The 26,237-nt window shown below is 41.6% G+C and overlaps 7 protein-coding genes across 13 annotated transcripts; 2 read left to right on the forward strand and 5 right to left on the reverse strand.

The window, feature by feature from the left end:
- Positions 1–172: 172 nt before the first annotated feature.
- On the forward strand, positions 173–2,048 carry LOC108109006 (suppressor of cytokine signaling 4). The gene is made up of 2 exons (XM_017217277.1): positions 173–853; positions 912–2,048. Exons 1-2 carry the CDS (start codon positions 318–320, stop codon positions 1,381–1,383), a joined length of 1,008 nt encoding a protein of 335 aa, XP_017072766.1. The 5' UTR covers positions 173–317; the 3' UTR covers positions 1,384–2,048.
- On the reverse strand, positions 2,028–3,327 carry LOC108109004 (snRNA-activating protein complex subunit 3). Of its 2 annotated transcripts, XM_017217273.1 has the most exons (2): positions 3,192–3,270; positions 2,028–3,129 (listed from the first exon to the last, which is right to left on the reverse strand). In XM_017217273.1, the coding sequence occupies exons 1-2, from the start codon at positions 3,234–3,236 to the stop codon at positions 2,173–2,175; spliced, it is 1,002 nt and encodes a 333-aa protein (XP_017072762.1). In that variant the 5' UTR covers positions 3,237–3,270; the 3' UTR covers positions 2,028–2,172. The 2 variants fall into 2 exon arrangements, with proteins under 2 accessions (XP_017072762.1, XP_017072761.1); XM_017217272.2 differs by having other exon boundaries at positions 2,028–3,327.
- A 62-nt stretch (positions 3,328–3,389) lies between these two features.
- Positions 3,390–4,029, reverse strand: LOC108109010. Its single transcript, XM_017217282.1, has one exon. The coding sequence runs from the start codon at positions 3,840–3,842 to the stop codon at positions 3,390–3,392; it is 453 nt and encodes a 150-aa protein (XP_017072771.1). The 5' UTR covers positions 3,843–4,029.
- Positions 4,030–4,274: 245 nt separating this feature from the next.
- On the forward strand, positions 4,275–7,007 carry LOC108109008 (polyadenylate-binding protein 2). 2 transcript variants are annotated; one of them, XM_017217278.2, is made up of 6 exons: positions 4,275–4,568; positions 4,771–4,970; positions 5,235–5,636; positions 5,698–5,831; positions 5,894–5,963; positions 6,388–7,007. In XM_017217278.2, exons 2-5 carry the CDS (start codon positions 4,872–4,874, stop codon positions 5,934–5,936), a joined length of 678 nt encoding a protein of 225 aa, XP_017072767.1. In that variant the 5' UTR covers positions 4,275–4,568; positions 4,771–4,871; the 3' UTR covers positions 5,937–5,963; positions 6,388–7,007. The 2 variants fall into 2 exon arrangements, with proteins under 2 accessions (XP_017072767.1, XP_017072768.1); XM_017217279.2 differs by having other exon boundaries at positions 5,897–5,963.
- Positions 7,008–7,157: 150 nt separating this feature from the next.
- On the reverse strand, positions 7,158–7,873 carry LOC108109012 (general odorant-binding protein 99a). The gene is made up of 2 exons (XM_017217285.2): positions 7,737–7,873; positions 7,158–7,678 (listed from the first exon to the last, which is right to left on the reverse strand). Exons 1-2 carry the CDS (start codon positions 7,779–7,781, stop codon positions 7,292–7,294), a joined length of 432 nt encoding a protein of 143 aa, XP_017072774.1. The 5' UTR covers positions 7,782–7,873; the 3' UTR covers positions 7,158–7,291.
- A 1,342-nt stretch (positions 7,874–9,215) lies between these two features.
- LOC108108994 (phosphatidate phosphatase LPIN2) lies at positions 9,216–19,221 on the reverse strand. 3 transcript variants are annotated; one of them, XM_017217257.2, is made up of 11 exons: positions 19,001–19,221; positions 16,067–16,507; positions 14,275–14,483; positions 14,071–14,208; positions 12,869–13,999; positions 12,712–12,811; positions 12,441–12,569; positions 11,944–12,351; positions 11,382–11,882; positions 11,215–11,318; positions 9,216–9,925 (listed from the first exon to the last, which is right to left on the reverse strand). In XM_017217257.2, exons 2-11 carry the CDS (start codon positions 16,244–16,246, stop codon positions 9,730–9,732), a joined length of 3,096 nt encoding a protein of 1,031 aa, XP_017072746.1. In that variant the 5' UTR covers positions 16,247–16,507; positions 19,001–19,221; the 3' UTR covers positions 9,216–9,729. The 3 variants fall into 3 exon arrangements, with proteins under 3 accessions (XP_017072746.1, XP_017072743.1, XP_017072747.1); XM_017217254.1 differs by lacking the exon at positions 9,216–9,925 and adding an exon at positions 10,259–10,873; XM_017217258.1 differs by lacking the exons at positions 9,216–9,925; positions 12,441–12,569 and adding an exon at positions 10,259–10,873.
- A 936-nt stretch (positions 19,222–20,157) lies between these two features.
- Positions 20,158–22,805, reverse strand: LOC108109005 (PDZ domain-containing protein GIPC3). 3 transcript variants are annotated; one of them, XM_017217275.2, is made up of 2 exons: positions 22,680–22,805; positions 20,158–21,711 (listed from the first exon to the last, which is right to left on the reverse strand). In XM_017217275.2, exon 2 carries the CDS (start codon positions 21,595–21,597, stop codon positions 20,584–20,586), a length of 1,014 nt encoding a protein of 337 aa, XP_017072764.1. In that variant the 5' UTR covers positions 21,598–21,711; positions 22,680–22,805; the 3' UTR covers positions 20,158–20,583. The 3 variants fall into 3 exon arrangements, with proteins under 3 accessions (XP_017072764.1, XP_017072765.1, XP_017072763.1); XM_017217276.2 differs by lacking the exon at positions 22,680–22,805 and adding an exon at positions 22,278–22,533; XM_017217274.2 differs by lacking the exon at positions 22,680–22,805 and adding an exon at positions 22,273–22,533.
- Positions 22,806–26,237: the final 3,432 nt, after the last annotated feature.

Raw genomic sequence — 26,237 nt, forward strand, 5'->3', positions numbered from 1 at the left:
GAATCTTCCTTTTCTTTCGTTTCTTTTTATTTGTTTATTTGCACATTTAAGAATAATAACATTAGCAAATAAAAAATCAAACAAACATGAATAAATTCCGGGCAGAAGTTAACAATATAAAACCCACCTTAAGATATCGATAGCAGCCAAGTATGCACAACCGATAACGATAAGATAGTTCTTGTATACAACGAAAACAAATAGTTCTTATCAATAAAGTTTGGCATTAATCACGGCTCTGATTTAGATTAATGATGTGATTCCTCCACGAGGACGTTTTTCCATTCCGTTCCGATCTGATCCGATCCCACTCCAAAATGAACCACGGAGACCAGAGTCACAACCAAAGGAGTCAGCGGAGCCAGGAGCGAACTGGCGGAGGCGATTCCACAAACGACAGGGAGAAGGAGAAGAAGGGCTGGTTCCACTCGCTTACCAGGCGCAAAAAATCCGACTCAGTGCTAGCCGTGTCCTCATCCACTAGTGGATCCCAGAACAACAACAACGAAGTTTGCGTCCTTGAGGCAGCGGATTCATCTATGGCCAGCTGCAGCAATGGGGGCACGGGAACACTGCGCAGGCGGCGAGACAAGGACAAGCGAAACGTGTTTGCCAGACTTCGAAGGAAGGTGGGCCAAGGGCTTAGCTCCCTACGCAACTGGCACTCTATGGGGGACTGTGACGACGGTGGAACCACAGATGCCACCTATGAGTTCCTCACGCCAGCCATCTGTACGGAACCCACGCTTCTGTTCACCCACGACTACATGCGCTTCATTAGAAAAAAGTGGTTGGAACGCGAGGACCACTTGCCCAATCAGGTCATGTACAAGGCCTGCTCCGAGATGCTCAAGTAAGCGCCTTCTTTTTCGAACGGTCAGCAATCGATGACTCATTTCCTTTGTTTTCAGCCAAGTGTGGTATTGGGGCGAGATCTCCAGGCGCGATTCACAGCGGCAGTTGAGCGACAAGCCGACTGGGTCGTTCCTGGTTCGAGACTCGGAAACCAGTGGATCCCAGTTTACATTGAGCTTCCGAATTGTGAATGTAACGCTGCACTATCGTTTGGAGTTCCGCGATGACTTTTGGCACTTCGAAGAGCTTAAGTACGTGTCGATTGTAGAGATGATCGAGGATATATTGCACCGCTGCACCAACGACAACTTCGTCTGCTTTGTGAAGGTTCCCAACGAGATGCAGCCGCCGTTTCCAGTGATCCTGAAGTACCCGCTGAGCAGGTACGCCAACATGCCCAAGCTGCAGGATCTGTGCCGACGCGTCCTACAGCGCCAAATGTCGCGGGAGCAGCTAGCCCAGCTGCCTGTACCGGCGCAGATGCTGGAGTATTTGTCGGTGGAGCGGGAGCTGGTCTTCCAGAGCTAGGCGCCCGCCATCCACCGCTGGTCAAAGCTTTAACACGGAAGTAAACGCAAGCACGTACACCAAAGAGGTCCGGGCAAATTGAATCCCATCCTGCAATGACTCGTAATGATATTTGTTGGTCGGATTGGCAATATGTTTGTAATGCATTTCTACGCCCCAGTAACTAAGCGCACAGTCTCTCATCACGTGCACGCCGTAATCCCAGTGCGCAGGTTTTTACTGTATTGTACTACTAAGTACCACTAGTACTAGTATCTTGTCTAGGATAAGTAACTATGTTATTGGCCATATTTAGTCTATTGGTTTGTTTTCCACCGGTCTTGGTCAAGTTTATACTCTGCACTCGAGTGCGCAAATCCTTAAATTTGTGTAAAAATTGAACTATTGCATAAATGTATTAACATTAGTCATAAGCCAGATGTATTGTACTATTTACGTTGTTTGCATTTTTGTATTCCTAACTTGGACACTAACTTTTGCTAATCTAGATTGCATGGAATTTAGGCAGCTTTACGGCAATCGAATCTGTTCAATGCCAATTACTCTTGTTGCAATGTGTATGTATTTTATTTAAATCTATCTATGAATATTTTACAAAAATAAAATATCAATCAACTCATTGAGCGATCATGATATCAATGAAGTTTACGATTAAAACACGTCAATACTCTATATTTTTTTTAAATGGATTAATCTACAAAATAGTCAATAGTTATACGGAAAAATTCCAAGTAGGTAAATTACGAATACAGTGTTCATATGTGCATGACTTGCAGGTAGAATTATATCTTAAATAGGTACTTGTTCATCTAATACCTCCACCACCTCGTCTCCTTTGCGATCTTCCACCTCGTCTTCAGCCTCACCATGATCGTATATTCTATAGGCCTTGAACTGTCCCACCTTCCTACCATCCACGTAAAAGAAACTGAGGAAACAGTTGCGGCACAGGTAGGCAGGATCGTGCAGCTGTCGTCGGGACTTTTCAACAATGAAACTAAAACTACGAATGCCGCAAATGTAGCAAGTTCTGCGATTGTAGGTGCTAAAGGCGTGAGGGTAAGGATACAGGCTGCGATCTGGACGTTTACTACGCGGCGTTAGCACCTCGATCTGTGAAATCACAAAAAGGTGCTCGCAATTTCCGTGGTGCAGGTAATGCAGCGATGAACCTGGGCTAACTGTAAGGTCTATGAATCTCTTGCCCTCCATATTCTCCACCTTTAGCGCATCTCCATTCACTCCATTTGCTTTAGCCGCCCACTGCAGGACGGTGTGCGAATAGTCGGGATTGTTAGGATTGCGTTTGTCATTGTAGAAAATGTCGTTGATGAAGAAGTATCCCGGATTAGTGTCAATGGTGGGCAACGGAGCATCCGGATCGTCACTAATGTCCACGAAGCGTTTTCCGCGGCAAACACAGCTTATCTTGTCGCGCAGCTCGGTCAAATAATTGCTACCCAGGCATACGTACTCTTCAGCGAACACGGGAATCTCTACTTTAAATCCGCGATGATAGGCCCGCGGAGGTCGGTATAGCCGCACGGTTAGTTCCAATTCACAAACATCCAGCTGGTGATTGGGACTGTCTGCTGGCGGCGGATTCAGCTTGTAGCTATACTGAGTGCGGCCAAAAGCACATTTACGTGACTTGGCCTTGTGCTGACTCAGGGCCGAAAAGGTGGAAGGAACATACTGATCCTCCTGGGGCCGGAAAACGGTTGGACGAAAATTGTCGACGCCGGGCTGGAAGATTGCAACCGAACTGTCGTCAGGGGATTCTATTAGGTCCAGAGAACAGCTCTCACCCACGTCCACAAGCACGGGGTTGGCTTGTAGGAAAAAGGGTACATCGTCAGCAGTGCCTGATAGCTTAGCCTGATAGCCGGCTAGGAATTCACGTAGGTTTAAAGTAGGATTCGTCGCCACATAGCAACTATCCATTATGCTAAAAAGTACTGTGTTGAATATTAAAATTATTTGGTGAATTTCAATTATTACCCGACTTAATTGTCCTCTCCAAACTTGTTAATCGCTTCCTTATAAGTAATATTCAACTTTAAAGACTCCGGCTTGGCCTCGCCTCGCTCGTTCTCTTCGTCTTTAACTGATTTCTCGGCCTCCTGGTGCAAATTGTCGACGTAGACTCTCTCGAATGATATTACCTTGGAGGACTTATCTACGTACTGGTAACGTTGGCGGCACACGGACTCGAAGAGCGGATCGCTGGCTAGATTGTCCTTATCCTTCTCGAAGAACACGTTTGTCCCCACGGAATGTTCGTAGTGTCCCCGGTAGATGCTTCCATTTACCTCCGCCATAGGCGTGTCACTTTCGATCCCAATTACCTTAATGGCCGCGTCCTCGTGCTTCAGCTGGTGTGGATGGATATGGTTCTTGAAATCAGCAAATACCAAGTACTCTGTGTCCTCGTACTCCGAGTCCGAAGAATCATTCATATTCCCTCTTACTGATTATTCATTATCGAATGCTAATGTGTGGCTTAGAAACGACTTTTAATTTTTTAGAATATAGAATCAAAAATAATTGGTCGGATTTAAGAGCAAAACCAAAGTGCAATGTTTTCAGGCGATATTGAGAGAGCGCCAAAATTAATGTTCTGTTCTCACTACCCCCGCAACAGTGTTTAAGGAGACGTAGAAACTTAACGATTCTGTGAAGCAAGAAGACTGATCATTAGATTTTTTCGCAGATAAATGGCGTAAATTATGCGAAAAAACTTTAAAACTCATTTGAAAGATTCTTGGCTGTCTTAAATAACATATTTTGCACTAGCAATAAAGTAGTATGAACATTGCAAAAACGCAGTTCACCTAAAAATATCAAATGATATCTCCAGGAAAACCCACCACGAAATTTATCGGGGCGAAAACTGTAATGAACTGTCATCCCTAAAAACGAGGCGAATACAAATCTGTTTTCGGTGGCAAAACTTACATACTTTCTCGTATTTCTGTAAATATTAGTCGATAATAAACAGTAACATTAAGTGTTGACGTGGTACTCCGTCTTACCAAACTGAGAAGTGCGCGAAAACATTGACTTTCGAGCAGAAGACAAAGATTTGACTGCTTGTGTTTTTTTCACGGAACAGCGGCCATTTTGGGCGAACTCAACGTCAGCACAGCGAGCACCCCCTTTGTACATACATATATATATTCAATGTAAGAATTGTGGGTAAAATGCCATGTAGAAATGAAAAGTGTATTTATCACCTAGGTCAATGGCTTTCCACGACTTTAAATTACCTAAATAGAGAGTCAACATTAAATTCACTGCATTTTTGGATGCAAGCGTTCTCTTTGTTTTCTCTACGTTTTTCAACTCTCTTTGTGCTCACTTTCGCCGCCCTTTTCTCATTATCAGTTTGCTACAACAACTGCCGTTCTTTCGGACCAGACCACGCCGAAAGCTTTTGCGACACCAAAACCAAGCTTTTGCAGGTAAACGTAAACAAAACCAAAATAATGGCCGATGAGGATATCACGCTGAATGAGGATCAGCTTCTGGAGTCGTTGGAAGAGACGAATGGCGAGCAGGAGGCTGAGATAACCACAGAGACCGAGGTAAGAGATTGCTAGTTGAAGATGCCATTTTATTACCGATGGCCAAAAACCAGTTTATTGGCCCGCCCTGCGAAAGCCTCTGAATTCCCTGGAAAAGCTTACAAAGCTTTCTGGGGGATATACAAAGCCAAAAGTTGCAGCAATGGCTGCCATTTTCAAAGCGTCGCTTCACTTTGACACTTCATTGTCTGCCTTGCTTCTTGGGCGTTTTTTCACGAATCCAACTAAAATCCCTTATAAATCCCGTCATTTCCGCGTCACCAGGAGGAGGGCAGCATGCAAATCGACCCCGAACTGGAGGCCATCAAGGCGCGAGTCAAGGAGATGGAGGAGGAAGCCGAGAAGATAAAACAAATGCAGTCGGAAGTGGATAAACAAATGGCCGGTGGTTCTACCACCGGCTTAGCGACCGTGCCCCTTTCTCTCGAAGAGAAGCAGGAAATCGACACGCGGTCTGTCTATGTAGGCAATGTGGACTATGGCGCTTCGGCTGAGGAACTTGAGGCCCACTTCCATGGATGTGGCACTATTAACCGCGTCACCATACTGTGCAACAAGGCTGACGGCCATCCCAAGGGATTCGCCTACATCGAGTTCGGATCGAAAGAGTTCGTAGAAACGGCACTGGCCATGAACGAAACCCTCTTTCGAGGGCGTCAAATCAAGGTAAAAAGCCACAATTTTTTATTAAGGTTACTTTCTTACCCTTGTTTTTAATGCTCTACAGGTAATGTCAAAGCGCACAAACCGCCCTGGCCTCTCCACCACAAACCGCTTTGCCCGCGGCAGCTTCCGGGGTCGAGGAGCCCGCGTCTCCCGGGCGTGCTGTCACTCCACCTTCAGAGGCGCTCGACGCGCTATGTAAGTGGGCTCTAACCAATCTCGATTGGATCTAGCTAATCCCGGTCTGTTTTTCGTTTCAGAAGGGGTTACCGTGGCCGCGCCAATTACTACGCTCCATACTGATTATTGTTTTATTAAAACCCTAGTAAGGTAAGCTAACTTTTTCGAACTAATCCACTGAACCAAAACGAACGAGATTAGGGGGTTATTATTTTTGGGATCAACATCAAATCTTTGCGTGTCATTATGTAGGTCTTTAAATATATTAGGGGTTTTTAATTAAAAAAAAAAAAATTATTACCGATTTGAGAGAGTTACTTTTTAAAATGTCTTAAACAAAATAGGGATTTGAAAAATCTCTTAAAAATACATATCCTAAAAAGTTAATTAGTAAGTGATAGTTAATTAATGAGGGATCGAAAATTAATATAATTTGTGAGGTCCAAGACTGACTGACTTTCTATACCTTTTAAGTGAATACCTTGTCTTTCATCCGCATCGTATTGGACGAATAATAAAGCCTTCATTTAATTTAACGACACTCGTCTTTAATCCAATAACTATTTGATTTCAGATTTTTTTACAATATTATTTCAAAAAACATTATTTCATTGCCAAACTTCTTTGCTAAATAAAAACAAAAAAGAGAAAACAATCACAAGAGAGAACGCCAGAAAAAATATCGTTTCAATAAAAAAAAAAGAATCAACAGAAAGAAAACAGGCGAAAAGACGAGACCTCGAAAATAATAATAATAAAAAAATCAACATGGAAAAACGAATATCTTGGCTATAATGTTTTTTGAAGCACCCAACACCAAACACCCCTTTTTCACACATTTTAATTTTCAAATAATAAAAAAAATATATAAAAAGAATATGAAAAACAAGAAGTTGATTTAGAAAAACAAAAAAATATATATCATTAAATATATATATAAAAGAAACGCAAAAGAAAACCACAAACTATAATAAAAGAAGTTAAAAGATGGCAAAATCAAGTAAAAGAAGGAAGAAAATAAAAAAAAATCAAAAAGAACACAAGACTCTTGGGAAAAGAAGTAAATCAACAAAATAGAAAAAAAAGAAAGTGCGTAATTTATATATTCTAAAAAATATATAGAGTAAAGAAAAGAAGTTGAATTTTACTGAACTGAAAAAGAAGATGACAAATATAATCGAATTAAACAAGCTATCTATGCCTTTCCTTTGGGCGGGACAAGGTTCTTGGGATTGAGGATTAAGCGATGTCGAGGATTCAGCCACACTCTTCCAGCTCTGCAGACTAATAACTTTGCATGTGTGGCAGCCAAAAAAATAATAATAATAAATAGAACACTCTTCCTTCAAGCACTATTATATGGTTTTATTTCAATTGTAGGATTGCAGAGCCTGAGGGGATTTCAACTCAAAAGTTCCACCTTGTTGGCGGTTTGTTCTTGCGTTTCTAAAATTGACATGAAACTGCGCTGCATCCGCTTAGTTCTTCTGGACGGCAGCTTGCACTAGGGGCAGGTTCTTGCCCAGGAAGCACTTGAATCCGCGGAAGGCCCAGGCGTTGGCGGGCGACTTCTGCTCGTTCTTGTCGGCGCACTTCTCGATGTCAGCCTTCAGCGCGGTCTTGTCCTCCTTGCCCTGGCCCAATTGCGCCACCAGGTTGTCCACCTTGAAGCCCTTGGTCTCATCGAACAGGTCGAATTTCACGAAAATGCACTGGATGTAGTTGCGGGTGATGTCATCCTCGGGATAATCGAAGGTCTTGTACTTGGCGATCAGGGCCTCCGTCACCTTGCTGCTAACAGCGCATTCCTTGCGCGCGTTCTGCAGATCCTCCGCGGTCCGGAGCTTGTATTCGTTGGCATAGGCCTGTAAGAAGCAAGTGGATTACTGGCTGCCATCAGCTCTTCTCCACTACCGTACTCACCAAACCAAGCAGGGCGCACAGGAGAATGGCAACGGCGTTCTTCATACTGAATTCGGTTTTTTGCTTTGCTTTGTGTAGGGATTGTACGTGAACTGATTGCTCGCTCTGTGATTAACCGGAGGAAACTGTTGTCTATGAGCTGGGCTGCTCCCGTTTTTATACCTTCGAGCACGGCTCAATGTGAGCATGTCGCACTCAATGTGGTGGGGCGATTTTGAGTGTCGCTCAATTGAGTTGCACTCGCCTCCTGTAATTTAAATCTCATTATGGAATTTTTTGATAAACTCGGGGTTGTTTAAGGGAGATTTTGTCTGAGATTATCAAGGGGTAGATGGAAGTTTATTAATTCTTATTAAAAGGATTGTACATCCTTAATGATTAATGGGATAATTCCTAGATTACTCATCTTTATTATATGTATGTGTTATGTATGTTCGAGAATCTTAAATATCGCAAAAAAAAAAATGAGTTATATATATTCATCAAAATTTCAGAGGATTGTTTACCCCATTTAGGGAGAGAAAGCCATTTGATTACATATCTTTCCTTCTGTAAAGAAAAAATCATAATCGAGATTTTTTGAAAGAAGTCATTTTTGGATAGACTACTGTAAGAACCTTTGTGGCATACAAAAAATCAGATTCTTAAAGCGGCTGATCAGCTGATTTTTATTTCAGTTGCGGCATTATTAGCATAAACAGCTAAATCTGTTTAAATTCCCATTGTTTGTCTGGAGGGGCCGCAAAGCGAAGCCTATAAACTCAACATAAATGAGATCCACATGGGTGGTGGTACTCTCGGGGGTTTGAAAATATTAGATTACAAGTATATTCGCGGAAAACGATTCGCATTCTGATAAGTTTTAGAGAAATAGAAAACGAAGAAGTGTCGTTACGATGGTGTATTCAATTTTCATAATTTAAGCAATAAACTTTCTTAAACACGATACAAAAAAAAATAAAAATCAAGCCTTGTTAGTAAGAGATGTCGGCAAATAAACCCAAAAATGAAGACTTAGACGTACTGATTCCGGGACAAAAAATACCCCATTATCAGATACTTTAACCCCCTAGAAAAAGTAATTTTTAACCTGCCACTGGGCTTGCATGGCCGACCGTTTGTGGTCACTTAAACTGCCCACTTCGTTGTCCGTGGGCCTTTGTACGCCAATGTGTATGCTGTTTGGCCGGTCGGTCTGGTCTGGTCTGCATTAAATGAGCATTAATTGAATTGGCAAAATTACGTTGACAAATGAAATTCTCCCCCGCCAACGCACACCCCACTCCTGAATGTCATAGATGTGCCCCCAGGTCGTCGATTATTGCAGCCACATACGAAAATTTTCCACTGCAACATGAGAATTAAGCTCCATGGGAATTGAGTGTTATCCCAGGCTCACTCCCCCCGCTGTATCATATATCAGTAGCTAAGCACAGGTAGGTAAGTGGCTTTTTCCAAACACAAACAAAGATATGTTTATTTCGGCTTTCACTTGAATTTGAAGCATTTATTTGTATTGAAACACTATCAGTTAAGTATACATAAGTCTAAAGCACAGTTTTCATAAAAACTCCAAATAAAAACCTCATCACAATGAACTAAATTTAAATTTAAATCACATACAAAAATATTGAAATCAAAAATCACAACTCCTTACCATACGCCTTTTGGAACACGCATCTTCTTAGAACCTGCAGGAGTCTCAAAGGAACTTACCATATTATATATAATAACTCAAAATGTTGATTAAAACTTAAGTCCATCCATTAAACTATATACGATCGAATAGTAAAACATAACTAAACCAAGGCAATCGTGAATCCTGGCTAAGCTTATGCAATGTTATAGATATTTCAATTTTTGATAAGCACATCTAGAGGATTTGAAGCTAAGCAAACAAATTTTGGAAAAGCGCTATCTGCTATATATAGAGTTTGTTGCATATTCGTATAAATATGGTATAGTACGCAAGTTAGGGTGCTAAGGAACCAGTTCACTTCTCCGGAATGGGTCGCAGGGTGGCGATGTCCACTTTGTTGCTTGGCGGCACCAGTGCCGTCTCCAGTTCGGGAATCTCCAAATCGGGGATGGGGTCACGCCAATAGTTGAAGTTGGAGAACTCGGCGGAGGCTTCATCGTGTTTCACCGGCGGGAACAGTTGATCGACAATGTATGTCATGCTGCAGTATCTGGAAATAAAACAAGATTTTGTGAGAACATAAGAAAAATTTAAGGCCAACTCCTGTGGCTATGCTATGATCTTCCCCTTTGACAGCAGCCCGTGGGTATGCAATGCAATTTGTATAAATTGCGGGACCACGAATAAGCGCCTCGGCGTATACTGCATTATTTTGGTACAGTAAAATCTATAGAAAACGTACTATACAAAACCTATACTAAAGGATACCTAAACTACGAATACTGGGTTTGGAGAAAATCCTAAATGCACTCTCTAATTACATTCAACTACCGGATTTAGCTCAGAACTCATGCCACATTTTCAGATAAATAAAAGTCTACCATCACAGCGTAAATCAAGTTATATTTTGTTGGGTAGTTCATATATTTGTCATCCTTAAAACTAGACATAAAGACCTGCTGGGAGCAGAATACTTTCAAAACTTAACTGGTCGACGAACTTTTAGTTCGTAGACCTGGCACATCAGGCACATACAAGTATATATAATATATAAACATATAGGACAATCCTAACTGTCTTAGAAAATGTATCACAATTTTTTAGCTACACAACCTTCGGGTTGGGATAGGACTTGAGGTATGCCTAGGAATTCAGCCTGTCCTTCAAGGATGATTTTTTTTTTTTTCTATTTTTGGGTTTTGCCTAAAATTACGAATTCGAATTCCGAATATTACGAATGGCTGCTAAATAGGGCCACAATTTGTCAGCAACATCATCGTTGACAAAATCATCAATGTAGAGGGCTTCGTCATCATTCTCATCACTGCTACTCTCTTCACTTGGTAGCTCCACCACATCTACGTCGTAATCGTCGCTGAACTGCAGCTCATCCTCCGATTCCTCGTCGTCGAAGATGTCCGTCCGGTAATCGTAATCATCTTGGTGGGTTAGCAGGGGAAAGTATTCGTCGACTTCTAGCGACTGATTGATGTAGCCACTGTGTAAATTTGACAACCAAAATGCTTGAATTGGATTTGGCAGGCTTTTGGATCGATTTGATTGATTGATTGATTGAGTGGGGGTGCGTTTTTGGATAGACACAGATAGGAAGTACACTCATACAGCTTTAAAACACCTAGCGTTACGTAATGAAGTTAATTCGGCTTGAACCAATTAGCGATTGTTGAGTTTTTGTTGGTTTTGTTTTGCGAATTAGTTAATCGTTATCGGATGTGGCATGAGTTCAGTAATGAGCAACACCAAGTATAGTACATGGGAGAGGCACACGGTGCGTTTACAACTAACACTAGGCTAAGGGATCAACGGATCGCTACTTACGAGGACTGGAATGTTTGGGTTAGTTCGTGCTTCAGCTCGCCCTTAGTGTTGATAGTAAAGATGCGCATAATGGGAATACCCACGGCTCGGTAGGCCCACACGTCCTGGAAAAGATTACAAAAGAAGTAATTAGTATATGAAAAGTGCTTTTCAGGGGAACAACTTACATTGATGCGATTGCCATAGCCGGCGTAGAAGGGCTCCTTGTCGGGGAAAAGATCTCGAATGTCCGAAAGACAAGCAATCTTGAACTGCTCCGGCTTCTTCTCGATCACCTCGCGATGGAAGGCCGAGATCAGGGAAGTGGGATTCAGTAGCAGCGGACCATCCGGCAGCATCACGTTGCCCTGCCGAATCGACCTCAGATACTCGCGTGTCACCCTGCTCTGGCCGATGGCACGGGCTGACAAATAGAGGAGCTTGTAGCCATTTTGCTCGATCTTCGAAAAGAGCTGCGCCACTCCGAGTTGCGCCCAATCCTTGCCCACCATTGGCAGAATGTGGCCCAGCACATCCGACTTGGTGATGGTGCCGTCAATGTCAGAGATCACCACCTTGTCATTGTGCTTCCAGCGGAACAAATAGCACTTGCAGCGCGTCGTTCCCTGATAGGCGGTGGTTACACTAAACTCGATCTCGTTCATGCCCTCCTTGAGGTTTAGTTTTTTCTGGAAAAGTCAAGGGGTTCGTTATTATTGGTTGATTCACTTTATAGATCTCAGGACTTACAATGGCCGCCGAGCTAAGTCGTAGCGACTTCTTATAGCGTTCCTTTGGCTCATCGCTCTTGTTGGAAGCCATAGTCAGTTCCTCCAAGTTATCCACCAGGGCCGAAGTATTCTCTGCGTTCACCAGTGAATCGCTCTTACTCAGCGTGGGATCGCTAATGTCCGGCGAGGTAGGCCGGGAAGTTTGGGTGGCCACTGCTGCCTGATCACCATCTTTCTCGTCCTTGCCCAATGGCAATCCATGGGCGTTGCTTACATGGTTGGGCGCAGCGTCCTGCGAGCGCCGCCAGCTCCACCAAGAGCGCCTGGTCTGACCCACATTGTCAGCCTGTGCGGCAGCTTCCTGTTTCTCGTCTGCAGACAGGCATTTGCCCTCCACAGTCTGCGACATAAGCTGCTCAATGGCATCCTGGTCGACGAGAAATTACAGGTATGATTAGAATGGGATGCATATGTGATGTGGGGCTACACAGAAGGCTTGGCGTTGAGCCAACTTACATGGGTTAGTGGCTTCTGGAAGGTGATCATTGTCATGACAATGGGACATGCAGCCATCCAGGTGTAGTATTTGCCATTCAGCCGTACGACTAGGTTAGGCGATGAGAAAATGCTTGGGCTTTTGCACACCTGCACATAGGTACAAATGAGGGCGTGGCATGGGAAGAGACTGGTTAACAAGGCGGGATGCAGTGCGTGGGGGCGCAGTGAAGTGCATGGAACTTAAACACATACACAGAACATAGCGCTGGGCCATTCAAAGGATACTTACGTCTGGATAATTGACCAGATGACGATCGAACTCTTCGTCCGACGGCGCTGCTCCCTGCTCCGACATTCCGCACATGGACATGGCCACAAAGTCCAAGTATCTACAAAGAATATTGTAATTGAAATATAGAATATAAATATTTGTGCTTTGTTCTCACTTGTTGTCCCTCTGCTGCTTGGTCTCGTCAAAGTCAGAGTCAATACTCTTCTGACCCTCCTCCAGGGAGCTGGGCGAGTGAGGCAGACTGGTTCCATTGCCACTCTCGCCATCCTCCTCCGGTATCGGGGCCTCCTTGCACCTGGGCGTTGGGAAGTACAGGGCAGCCATCTCGGGATCCATGCTGCCAGCATCCAAATCGGAGAGGTAGATGTCGCCCGCCTCGCCAACACCCTTCTCCTTACGAATTCTATTGGCTCGCTTCATGAAACTGAACATGTTGCTGAGCATGGACTGGTGCTCGCTCTGCTGCACCTGGGCGGCGCTCATAGCATCAGTTTTGGCCTGTTCTGGTGTGGGCAACTCGCCCCATTTCCACGAGGCTGCGTTCTCGTCATCGACTACATGCCGCTTATCCCGCATTGTAGTCTCCAGTTCGCTGTCACTCTGGATGGGAGTCGAAGGTCGTCCGCCAGCGATGCGACCTGATCCGCCAACTCCACCACCCACGGGTGTAGCGATCTCCGTGTCACTGAAGAAGTGAATGTCCAAATCCAGACGCGCTTTGGTTGTGGGGGTGTGGGGAAGCTCGCTGAGTGGACTATCGTCACCGGTGCGAGCGGTGACCAGAGGAGCCGACGGTAGCTCATCGTTTGATGAGGAGGTGTTGTTGTTGTTGGTGGCACTGGATATGGGGGTATCGTTTTCATCAATGTTGGTCACCCCCAATGACGGTGTCTCCCCCGAGGGAAAATCACCGCCGGCTGCACTGCCCATGGAACTGCTCGAGGAGGTCTTACGCTGGGCATTCTTCTTCATCTGGGACTTCTTACGTCGCTTCTTGGTCTTGCTCTTGGACACCTCCTTGGTGGTTTCGCTGGTGGTGACCGGAGTTAGGGTAATATCTGGCTTAGGCTGCTCCTTCTCATTATTATCCACCGGTGTCTGTACTTCTTTTTCTGTTTCCGCTTCATTGGAAGCTTTGCTTTGGTTCTCCAGCTCCGATTCAGTCGACTTCTTCTCGCCCTGAAACAGCTCCTCATGCTCGGCCCACTCCTGGCGAATCTTCTGAGTGGTAAACTCCTTGAGTTTCTCGCTCAGATTGCGTCGCTCCAGAGTGTTGTCTGTATGTCTGTAATAGATGACGATCCGGTTAGTTGGATATTGTCCCTATGACAATGAGTATGAAAAGGCATTGTGTACCTGCGCTGCGTGTAGTCCGAGACCTGGTTCTCGAACTTGCTGCCCTCGACGGCGGCTTCCTTGGGCTCCTCCTTGGAGAAGTCAATGGAGTTTCGTCGCGGCAACGGCAGGGGCAGGAGCAAATCCTCGCTAGCATTTCTAAAATGGTTAAGCGAATGACAAGTTGAGTTGAGGATGGCGGAGAATCAAGCAAATACAACTTACTTGTCGGTCACCACTCCACTGATGTCCTCCATTGTGTCATTGGCCTTGTCCCGTGACTGCAGGAAGCTGTTGGGAATGGGCGAGGTGGCCAGGTTGGCCGGCAACTCCTCGTCCTCATCCTCCAGGCATTCCTCTACGAAAAAGGCCTCGCCAGAGTCGCCCAGCTTCATCTGTATGTCAACTGGGGTGCCATTGATCTCAATGTCCACCTAAATAGAAGGTGAGGATCATAGATAGGTATATAAAAATTATGTTTCTTTTGAGAAAATATTAATATTTATATGTAAATTACTTCCGGAATTCCTAACCGAGTATCTGTTCTTTTTATACCCGTTACTCGTAGAGTAAAAGGGTATACTAGATTCGTTGAAAAGTATGTAACAGATAGAAGGAAGCATTTGCGACCCTATAAAGTATATATATTCTTGATCAGGATCAATAGCGAAGTCGATTGAGCCATGTCCGTCTGTCCGTCCGTCCGTCCGTCCGTCCGTCCGTCCGTCCGTCCGTCCGTCCGTCCGTCCGTATGAACGCTGAGATCTCAGGAACTATAGCAGATACAAAGTTGAGGTTAAGCATGAAGATTCTTGAGGTCCCGGGAAAGCGCAAGTTTATTACAGCATCCTGACACGCCCACTCTAACGCCCACAAATCGCAAAAAACTAAAATTGCTGAAATCTCAGGAACTATTGCAGTTAGAAAGTTGAAATTCAAAAATTATAATCTTTAATTGGCAGCGCATCTTATAGTGGTACTACTATCCGGCCACACCCACCCATACGCCCACAAGGCTCAAAAGACGGTTTTCGGATTTTCTAGAAAAGCTGATATCTCGGTAACTATAAAAGATAGAAAGTTCGGATTCAGCATGTAGGTTTTTATTATGCTCCCAATGCGAATTGTTTTTTTTCGATCAAGCCACGCCCACTCTAACGCCCACAAAATCTGAACAACCAAAAATGCAAAAATCTCAAAAACTATAAGAGCTACATAATTTTGTTTAGGATCACGTATTTAGGATATGCCTTTGCAACTTTTTACGAAGTTGCATCCGGCCACGCCTACTCTGACGCCCACAAACCGCGGAAAACTGTGACGTCTATAATATTATTATGAATGCCTTCGTTTGACCTTGTATAACTTATTTTTGTTAATATCTATCGATTTACCAAAGATTTTTCAAATCGGAACATTATTTCGCTATTTATGAAGAAATTAAGGTTATAAGGCTCCACATGGGCAGTGACGTCACTATAAGCATACTCAACATATTTCCTCTGACAATAGGTGGCGCCTTGTGAATTTCCACTAGCAAAATAATATTTTAAAATTTTGTAAAACAGTAACGGGTATCTTATGGTCGCGGCACTCGACTATAGCGTTTCCTCTTGTTTTTAGCTTATATAATGCTATATATCTGAACATATTTTAATATTATATACAAATGTATTGCGATCATCGACATTGTACTGCATATTTCACAATTATTCTGATTGCACATTTATAGGTAATGAGATAAGCACTCTGGCAATATCTTTAAATACATTATATCTTAGGTCCTAAGTACCAAGTTTAAAAGGTTTAATTATCTGTTTCTATATTTAAGGTTCCTTCAATATTGTAAAAATATAAATCCCCTAAGTATCAGAGACTTATGAGATCATCACGTCTTTGCCAAATCTTAAAATGACGATGATAGATATGAAAATGAAAACTCAAAGAATGAACTTTCTAACTTCGACTGACGGTTTATCTTTCAAGCTACTTTTTCTGATCTAATGACTCCACTTACCACCTTCTCCCGACTCCTTAGCACTCCCAGCTTGCCGAAGCGAACATGGAAGGGTGAGCACTGGAACTCGCCATCCCGCTGCTCCACCACGATCACATCGATGGCTCCCGTAAGAGTGGCCGCATTGATGTCGTTGTAGAAATCGCGGAAGTTGCTAAATACCCGCGCCAGGCTGTTCATCTTTGGTGTGTTTTCCTTTGTTCTTCCCTAGTAATAGGTTTCCTTACTACTGAAGCGGGGGGATCTCTCCTTGAACTCCCCAAAATCTTCTGCTTGTCTAATCGCAAAGCTCCGACTTTGTGTGTGGTTGCGTCCGCCGTATATGCTTATATGGCAGCCATATTTATTGGCAGGCGGTCAAATGGGCCGCTTTTTTGAAGAAGGAATCCGGCTATGCGACGTTATAGGCGATACTTTGGACCCGCCTTTGAGATACGGCAACTGTAAAGGGCAAAGCGGAAACGGCTATGAGTAATTTGTATAGGCCATAAACCATTTTTCCGACAGATATTTCGGCTTGGCAACGGCGAGAGAGCCTCTGCAGAAAAAAATAAACAAATTGCATCAGTGGGCATCCTGTGCTTCGAAGCCCCAACAGTGCACCTGAATTTTATTTTTAACCTTTTCGTCTCTTCTTCTCTGTCTCTCTCAAAGTCAAGGTGAGTTGCAATAGACCAGAGACAAAGCCACTGAGAAATGTGTTGCTGTTGCTGACCGCCGTCAACATCGTCGCAGCAACAGCAATGTCTCAACAGCAACACATTGCATTTACGCTCAAATGTTGCCAAACGGCGGACGTGACGTCGAAAAAAAACAAAAGCAAAATGAGAATTATAAACAAAGCAGCTGCCTATAATATATTCTACACTTGGGGTCACAGTCATAGCAACCAACTTTGCTAAGACTAACAACCATTTCCTTATTTAAATGAGTTATTGGTAAGAAAAGAATTAGCTTTAGAGCAAATATTACGAACATAGTTATTAGCCAGTTTAATTATAAGTTAAAATAAAGTGTTTTGGAGTAAATTAAACATTAGTTAGTTAGATCTATTTTAAACTAGAAATGTATATAGTTTTTTATAAAAATATAAAATAAACTGCCTTATTCTTTTCGCCAATTTTGTTCATTTAGCAAATACCACTTAATTGAAATTTATTGAATTTTCTCTGCAAGCGGTTAAATTTATTTACAGCAAGTTCAAGGCAAGAGATTAAACTTGGAAAGGTGGGTAAATAAAATTATACAGGGGCTGTCGGCCTCGCTGAAGGCACTTTCGACTGCTTATCTGGGATAAAAACTATTTACGAGTGTCACCGATGAATTGGGGCGATAAACCCCAAGTCGAATGCCGCTTATCAAAACCACGGTTACCGATGCCAGTGGCGTGTTCTACCGTTCGCGAATGATAAAAAAAAAACAGAATAAATAACCCCACACAAACCCATTCGTTCAGCGACAGTATATGTAAGTATGAATTAATCATGGACACCAAAAGACATCACGCGATATCGAATGGAACGCGAGTTTTTACAACTTGAAATACATACTAACAAGTTTGTTAATAACTAGCCATAGAGTTCAATGTCCAACATTGCACAATAATTAAGCGAATTCAGCAAACGATAATTGCTAGATTTTTTGGTTTTTTTTTTTTTGATATGGACGGCACTCAACACCCTCGACAATCTCTGACGAGATTATTTATTTTATTCACACTGGCTGGGAATTCGAAGGAATTTGCTAGATAAGACTCAATCGATCTGAATACGCAAAAAAATTAGTTCCCTTTTCCTTATCTTTGGTTTATAACAACTGTTATAAATCCAAATACTAAATAATAATATGTAGAGTCTAAAAATAAATATTTGTTTTTCAGGCAAGCCCTTAAAGTTTTTGGTTTATTTACAGGTAAAATTATTCTTTTAAATAAATTTGAAGCCAACCAACCAATTTATTTTATGGCCTTACTTCATTATCATTCGTTTTTTGAATGAAGGAAATATTTTTGAAGTCTTTTCTTTTAGATCATTTTATGATAAAACATAATAGATAGGAAATATTTCGACACTAGACAACTTTTTAGTGATGGATATTTATATTGATACTTGTTTCTCTCTGTGTTGGAAAGGAGGGGAGACCTAATCTGGAGTCCTACAATTGCACGCAGCACTCGAATTCAAACGGCAGACATCACGCCATCTGTCACGCGTTTCGGTCTCGCTTCACTTTCACCTGCGAAGCTGCGGAGCTAAGTAAAGCGCGAATGCGAATGATAGAGCAAAAGCAGGTAGCAAAACAACATTCGATGAAACACATGGAAGTCAGCCGATGGTAACAAGAGTAACAACACTAAGCGATTAACAAAGAAACCGCAGAATGGGGCCAACTTCAGTAATATCCAGACAAAGGCACAAAGGAGAACTCAAATTTCCTCACAAACACAAACTTCGTGACTTGAAAGATAAGGAAAAACATTTGTGCTTCTTTATACATACTGTATTTTAAGAAGATAAAATAACCAAAGTTTTGTTTATTATAAAAAAAAAACCTTGATATTTTTCTGTGCACAAGATTAAACACGCCAATTTTGTTCCCGTTTCAAATCGAAAATTAAGTCCAATCAGATTGGTTCAATTTCGCGACAAGTTTAGTTATAATATGCATTTTAATGGGTCTGGGTCTACTGCTGCTGCTGTTTGCTGATTTGTGTTGAGTCACGATCAAAGTCCAGGGAATCGAAATCGGGGAATGCGAGCGTAAAGCAAGAGGCGAGCAAACAAACAAACAAACACGGGCACAAAGTCTAACCAAAGATCTTGCCAAGAATACGTCTGCAGGGCAAACGTTCTCGACGGATCTCTAGTATAATGGAAATTTTCAAAATAATTCAATGGTTCTTTCGATGTGTAATCCAAATACAAAATCCAATACCTGCCACTGAAATTTTGCAGTACAGCTGTATAATCGGGGTGCCCTTGAAAACACTAACGAAACTATGGCGGATCACACTGCTTTTCGTGTATTTATTGTTTTTGCTTTTTTCACAATATTATTAAAGAGTTCTTGTGTGTTTCTTTGGTCTTTCAGAGTTTCTTCACTGTTCGGATTTCTCCGTTCACTTGTTACTCGGTCGAGATCTCTTTGAAGACTGAGCGTTGGAGCGGTACGGCTAATCGAATTAGTCAGGTGCCCAAGTGTGAGTGAGAGGGAGAGAAAAAGAGAGAGAGAGAGAACGCAACGGAGAGTGCAGAAAGAGAGCAAAAGCTTTGCCACAGACCTGTAAAACCGGAAAGTCATGTAACTCTGGTTGCCATGGCATATCTATGTACATATAGCTAAGGTCACAATAATAGTGAAGGGTATAAGAAGTATATTTGAAAATCATTTAAAACTGCGAAACCATTTTAGAATTTAGCTACACATGTATTATATTCCCTAACTATGCTTAAAAAATTTGGTTTGTTTTATTTTTACCACACAATTATAGAATACCTACTGTTAAAATGAACATAGCTGTATATAAAGACTTGTGTGAGCAAGTAGCCTCTCTCTCTCTCTTCTCTATTGGCAAGCCTTAATAACTGTGCTTATCAGCTGCTCGCACGCCAAACAGCAGCTGTTTATGAGCAATCGAAAGCTCTATACGTGTAATAAAAATATAATGGTATATGTATGATCTGATCGGTCTATGGGACCCCAGAAAAAGCGTCATTGTAGCATGGTGCGATCTACGTCACTGGAAATGTTTTCAGACTGAATAGATGCTTCTTAAGATACAGGAAGTCTCCTATAGAACATACTAATGAGTCCTCAAATGATCCATGGCCAAAATATGCTCGACAAATGGTAGAAAAACAATAAAATCTCAAAGAGAAAAACAGCCAAACAATTCGTCACAGTTTTTGGGGACTGTGGAATATTTTTCTAGTGCCATACGATCGGTGCCAACAAAAGATAACATCGCCCACGACAAACTAACAGTACGTATTTACCAATAAAATCATAATTTAAGACCCGAGTAAATAAACAAACTTACCAAAACAGATAACAACAATCAAAATAAAAACAAATAATCAAAATCATAGATATGATTTAAATAATTTAAATATATTTGTATTGTTTAAATGATAAAACTAAAGAAATATAGTTATAAGTATGTACATCGAACAAATTGTACCAAAAATGTATAGTATGGATGCCTCAACACATCCTCCCGTCCATCAGAACGAAAAAATACATATATGTATATATATATAGATATACATATATATATAATAAATAGGTTACCGTGAAGAATACAAATAACTAAATAATTGGCAAAGGCAGACGACATATGTTTGTATATGGGATTGTAGCATGATATATGGTAAATATTACTAGGCTCTAAAACAAAACATATTCAGATAGTAGATAATAGCAATTACTAAAAACAACTCCTCATCTCAATGCTTTTATTGGACCCCAATAAACGGGCAAACTGAAATGCGTCCCGAACTCTGGCTATGGAAGCCCAATTACTTGGGACTGGTCGTGGACTTGCGACGGGCATCCGTTATGGCACCCCACAGCTCGATGATGAAGTCATCCGTGAAGCCGAAGGACTCCAGATCCGAGTTGTCAATGGCCTCGGCAAAATCCATCGAGTTGGACTTTTGATCGCCCAAATCCCAAATCTGGGACGCCAGTTCCGTATCGTTGATGCCCATGAAGGACTCCAGCAGGTTGTTGATGGCCTCGATACCGGCCACTGTCGCCTCATCGAACTGGGGTTCGATTTGGGCATTGCCATTGGCCTTGAATCGGAGTGTCTCCTTGCCGCTGCCATAGTTCTTTCCGCCAGCGGATCCCGACGCCCTCGACTGGCTGCGCGGTCCGATGCCCTGGAATCCGCTCCTTACCGGCTCAACCAGGCGCAGGGTAAAGGTCTCGCCGGTAGCTATATCTTTCAGCATGCGTGCCACCTCGTAGTGCCTTTTGCCCACCATATTCTGCCCATTGAGTTTCTCGATGTGATCGCCCACGCAGATGTGTTCGATGCGATCGATAATCGAGTCCTCCTTAATCCGCTTGATGAAGGCATAGCCGGCTCCATTGTCCGTGATCGTCAGTCCCAGAGCATCTTGTGACTTCACAATCTCGATCTCCTTGGGCCTGCCCTTGCGATGGGCAAAGATGAAGTCATCCAGGCCAATCTGACCGCCCAGTAGACGCGTCATGTCCACCTTGTGCGAGTTGAGAGTGCAGAAAAGAATGTCCTTCTCGGATATATCGAAGCACTCGGCAATCTTCTGGTACAGTTCTCGGACGCTGGAGAAGTCATGGATGAGACCCGTGGGACTGCCGTGGGCAAGTTGGCAATGGAAGACCAATGGTGGCTTTGTCTTTTCAGGAGTGCTGTTGTTATTGTTGTTATTGCTGATGTGGCTGCCTTGCGAGGATCCGGAATTCATGGAGGATCGACTGCCGAACTGGGAAACATTATCCGCAGTGGGTCCTTGCTTGGGCGATTTTCTGGCGAAGAGCGGCATGATAGTTGCAATAGTACTTAATTAATCCTTGGATTTGAAGAAGGACCTCTAATTGTGGAACATGTAGTGCTGCTGGATGAGTCCTGTGCCTGTTACCTTGCTCTTGATCCTGATCTGTGTGCGTAGAAGAAATGGGGATGCTCTTGCGATTAGGCGTTTACACTCGGTGTTAGGCGTTGCGTTTAGTTAGTTTTTGTGGCAGTTGTTTAGACTTAGACTTAGTCATTGGTGGATGAGTTAGTGGCGATTAATTGGGGGATGGATGTGTAGTATACATATGTGTGAGCACAGAGTTAACACTGTAAAGTATAACCCACAACCAGGCTACGGGTTTATCTAATCGGTTTGTCGGTTCAAATCGGTCGTAAATTGCAAAACGGGAAGTGGAAATACCAAGGCCATTTCTATGAAATTATGAATCAGAAATCGATCTAGCCAGATTGAAATTAAAGTTAGTACGATATCAACCTATCTGGTTACACCTTATCACCGGTCTATGCTTAAAATGTAAGTTACTCGCACATTATCGAATGTCTTTTTTTTTTCTTTTTGAGGTTAGACACGTGTCAGGCTCTTGTACTTTATGAAAAGTTCTTAAGTGGGGTCTTAAAACAACATAAACACTCTCACTAATTACTATTTAGTCAACTTGGTAATCAATTGATTAATTATTACCCTACTTAAAGCAGCATAATATCGACTCGCTGCGGCAAAACACATCGAATTCCAGCCAATTTTTGTCACACTGAGCTGGCTGCTTCTCACTACGTTTTTTCCCTCGACTTTCTGGTGCTGGCGATAAGATTGACTATATGCCCGATAAGACAACTCCACAAGATAAGAGCCTCGGCAAAAGATACGGGTGGAACAACCGAGGGTTTATCGCACAGTTTCCGCTTTCCCTTCGAACGTCCGTCCGAAGCAGTCCGTCAATTTGAACTGAACCATCGAACGAAGGTGGCCACTATAATGTCCATCCCTACTCCACCATGTATAAGTATAAATATGTAACTTTAATGCATTTCCGCCGGAGAAAAGCTGTAGTTCATAAACCTTTCGCATCTTCGGTAATTTGTACGTACATGAGGCAAATGACGCTGGACACAGGGCTTGATTTGGTTTTAATGTTAGGTCTGATGAATTGCATTTACACACTAAAATTTTGATGAAATCAGAGAAGTCGTTTAAGTAAAAGGGCCTAAAGAAATGTACAGGCTTCCTTTGATTGATATGCTGACATGAATATACATACATAAACCCAATTTCTATGGTATGGTAATGTTAAGATTTTAGATTCCGAACCACAATTTCGCAAGGTTTGGTTTTATTAAACTATTTAATAGTTTGCGAATAATAATATATTTTAAGCTTTTAATTAAAGTTGCAAAACAGTTTTTCGTTTCAGTGAATGGACGATAACTGGTTTCTCTCAGCTTCAAAGCAAAACATATTACATTCATCCAAATCGAGAAAAACAACATCAGACGAGCCCCTTCATTTATATGTATCTCCATTCCCGTATATATATATATATGTATATCAGGTTCTACAATGTAATATATTCAGAGTGTCATAACAAGCAAGAAAACAACAGCGAATGGACAGATAATGCCGCTAGTCCCATCAAGGTCGAAATAGTTGAGAGCGCGTGTGAGTTGCTCGCGCCCTAACAGACCAAGAATACTATTTCATAGTATAGTGAGACAAACACACACGAGTGTGCGACATACATCGGCAGATACTATATGGCACTATATGGCACCGGCTGAACGAACTACGCAGTTTAGGTGGAGCATAGAATTTCATGTGCCCCCAAAGACGGAAGCCGGCTAAGAGGGCAGGCCCCCTTCGAAAAGCCAAAAACCGGTGCGAGCGAATGTCTTCTCATCCGAAAAAAAAGTCCGCCTTAGCTACAAGTTGTTAGCAAAAAACAGATATATTTTTTACATATATAAAAACCCGCCCAAAAGTTATCGTAAATTATAACATCCAGGGTCATTAGCTTGAGGGCAGTGTTGACATTTCAGCTATTTCTTCGTTTAATCAACTTGGTTTTTGTTTCCAACTTATGGATGTGGAGAGGGCAATTATTGGTTTTTTTAACCATAAGTTTATGCTTGATTTATTATATGTATTATTTACTTTTTATCAGCTTTTTGTATTGCAGATATATCTTTCTTCTGTTGAAAATTTGTTAAGTTTAACTTTTTAATGGCAGTCTGAATGGTCTTTTTATGACTTTTGTTTATGACAAAATTAAATGCGCAGACTTTTAAGTTATAATATATAAAGTCAAAGTTTAAGACACATTTATACCTGATATTAATACTCTTTTTTTTATAAATTATTATTATATTTTAAAATAAGTAACTCATTTATATCTGGCCAGTTTTTAGCAATTTTTACTGGCTAGTTATAAATTCATAAGGCCTTTTCCCAATTCAAAAACAACAAAAATAAAGAGTGGGCAGTCATAGATATAGCTAAGACTACTCCGATATGGGCTCCCTAAGATATTTTTTCGATCTTTAATTACTGCTTGGATAAGACGTAAACAAATTTGCTTCCGCGTTGCCGGCTGATGGTGTTGTTTTGCTTTGCCCGCAGCTTGTTTACTTGGCTGCCATTGGTCGCAAGTGGTGGGCTCGACGTTCAGAATGTTGTGGGATGGATATGTAAAAGAGCTTTGGCTTTAATTTGCTGTAAACAACAACAGGCGGCAACAACAAGTGCACATGGCTTTTGTCAAATTACAGAAAAAATTGCACTTAAAAATAACGATAGCGAATGTGTAAACAACAATATGTGAGATTGTTTACACCAACGGATCGGGCATAGCTATAACTATTTGTTGCTATACTAATGAGAAAAGTACTTAAACTTGCAAGGGGAGTACGAGTTAGCCTTAGAAGAGTTCTGTTAATATTTTCTCTATTTTATTAGTGACTCTTTGTTTTTGTTACAGCAAAACAAAGGCATGAGAATACATACATATTACGTGACAAAATATATAAACACACACCATTGCACGATCGACACGCGCGTGGGGAAACGGATAGTGAGTGGCACTATTTTGGGTCGCCAAGTTTTTTATGCCCTCACCAGGGGTGTTATAAAGTTCTCCCGAGCATATATTCACAATCATTTTGATATCAAAAAGTTGGCTTGATGGAGGATTATCTGATAATTAAAGCCTATGGATTAATTAATCTTAAGATGCGAATTGGGCGAATGTGATTAAATATCTTAAAAGTATTGCTACTAAATTCTTTCTATAAGAAGAACAATCTATCTTTAAACTTTAATATAATAAAAAGTATGAATAATTGCGTTTAAATATTATTTAAAAGCCACATGCTGACACATTTTATTAAAGTAATAAAATGTAATGCCCTATGATTCACTGATTTGTTTTTTGTTATGCTTTAACATGCCACAAAAACCGCAATGGAAACTGAAAACCTTAAACGATAAGATTTTACAAGTCAAGGGTTTTTCATTTTCAATTCACCCTTTACATCATTAATTTCTTATTATCAACCAGTTGCACTTGTTTTTACTCATTATGGCACTGTCAAACAACCACTTCGTTGTTTGTTTGCGTAAGTTTGTAAGCAACTAAGTGCCTACTTAATATTATTCGTAATTCTAGGGGAAAAGTGAGGAGAAAGGTGAGCGTTGGCCACCATTTTAAGCTGAACTTTGATTTAAATACATTTATTCAAAGCTTTACCTGGCAGTTGCACCTTGTACTTAGTTTTGTTTTATTCTGCTCTTTATAAATATATCTGAGTTCAACTTTCATCCCCAAAGTCTAGATTTTAATTGTATTGTTAGTAAACCTTGGGATCCCAAAGGTTGGGTATAGTTATTTCCAATGTTTATACTATAAACTTTATAGTATCAACAAAACCACGAAGTACCCAATGCCAAAAACAAAAGATGCAAAGAGAAACTAGTTTGAGAACCTAAGAGATCTTTCTCTTTATAAAGAGAGTTCAAAAGCTCTGGCAAAGCTCTCTAAAAGCTCTAAAAACTAGTTTCGCTCTCTCAAAAAAAATCGCGGATCTCTCATTTCGTTGACTAGGTCAATTTTTTCGACTGAATGCGAAATTTGCCGGCAACGCTGCCGAAAGGCGAGAATCCGCCTGATCTTTGCTAACGGTGAAACTTAATTCGAAAAGTCAACATTTTGTGGGCAAAGGCACGGGAGACAAGCAGAAAATTGAGCTGCCATAGCTAATGGAAGTGAAGAGAAATATGCACAGAAAAAACTAAACAATAGCAGATTTAAATAATCATATTTAAAGTTTTTTAAGGGTTATTGATTATATATTTATAGAAATATACAAATTTATAGAAATGTTTTTAAAACTTTCCTTTATTCATCCCTTAAAAAAGTATCTTTTGTAAGTATCTTAAAATCGAAAACTTTTCCCTGTGTATAGATGCTAGTGCATAAATAAACAGTGACATCGGGCGGTTAGGTTTGGTTTCAGACAAACAGAAGTATCAGTTGGCAGATGGAAACATACTGGCTATAGGCGAATATCCATTTTACTACGCGGAATAAGCTTTGCACCGACGGTTCAGATTGTCTGTGGGCGAAACTAAAACTTTAAATGTCGTTTTCGCCCTGC

Source organism: Drosophila eugracilis, unplaced genomic scaffold, assembly GCF_018153835.1.
Source record: "Drosophila eugracilis isolate 14026-0451.02 unplaced genomic scaffold, ASM1815383v1 contig_1765, whole genome shotgun sequence".
Lineage (NCBI taxonomy): Eukaryota > Metazoa > Arthropoda > Insecta > Diptera > Drosophilidae > Drosophila > Drosophila eugracilis.

What these genes read in the sequence shown, in the direction of transcription:
- LOC108109006 (XM_017217277.1), top strand. Translation starts at nt 318, where the DNA reads ATGAACCACGGAGACCAGAGTCACAACCAAAGGAGTCAGCGGAGCCAG. An exon ending in GCCTGCTCCGAGATGCTCAA is followed by an intron (nt 854 to 911) that starts GTAAGCGCCTTC and finishes CTTTGTTTTCAG; the next exon opens with CCAAGTGTGGTATTGGGGCG.
- LOC108109004 (XM_017217272.2), bottom strand. Translation starts at nt 3,327, where the DNA reads ATGGATAGTTGCTATGTGGCGACGAATCCTACTTTAAACCTACGTGAA.
- LOC108109010 (XM_017217282.1), bottom strand. Translation starts at nt 3,842, where the DNA reads ATGAATGATTCTTCGGACTCGGAGTACGAGGACACAGAGTACTTGGTA.
- LOC108109008 (XM_017217278.2), top strand. Translation starts at nt 4,872, where the DNA reads ATGGCCGATGAGGATATCACGCTGAATGAGGATCAGCTTCTGGAGTCG. An exon ending in AGATAACCACAGAGACCGAG is followed by an intron (nt 4,971 to 5,234) that starts GTAAGAGATTGC and finishes CCGCGTCACCAG; the next exon opens with GAGGAGGGCAGCATGCAAAT. An exon ending in AGAGGCGCTCGACGCGCTAT is followed by an intron (nt 5,832 to 5,893) that starts GTAAGTGGGCTC and finishes TTTTCGTTTCAG; the next exon opens with AAGGGGTTACCGTGGCCGCG.
- LOC108109012 (XM_017217285.2), bottom strand. Translation starts at nt 7,781, where the DNA reads ATGAAGAACGCCGTTGCCATTCTCCTGTGCGCCCTGCTTGGTTTG. An exon ending in TGTGCGCCCTGCTTGGTTTG is followed by an intron (nt 7,679 to 7,736) that starts GTGAGTACGGTA and finishes TGCTTCTTACAG; the next exon opens with GCCTATGCCAACGAATACAA.
- LOC108108994 (XM_017217254.1), bottom strand. Translation starts at nt 16,246, where the DNA reads ATGAACAGCCTGGCGCGGGTATTTAGCAACTTCCGCGATTTCTACAAC. An exon ending in AGTGGAGTGGTGACCGACAA is followed by an intron (nt 14,209 to 14,274) that starts GTAAGTTGTATT and finishes TAACCATTTTAG; the next exon opens with AAATGCTAGCGAGGATTTGC. An exon ending in TCCAGAAGCCACTAACCCAT is followed by an intron (nt 12,352 to 12,440) that starts GTAAGTTGGCTC and finishes CTCGTCGACCAG; the next exon opens with GATGCCATTGAGCAGCTTAT.
- LOC108109005 (XM_017217275.2), bottom strand. Translation starts at nt 21,597, where the DNA reads ATGCCGCTCTTCGCCAGAAAATCGCCCAAGCAAGGACCCACTGCGGAT.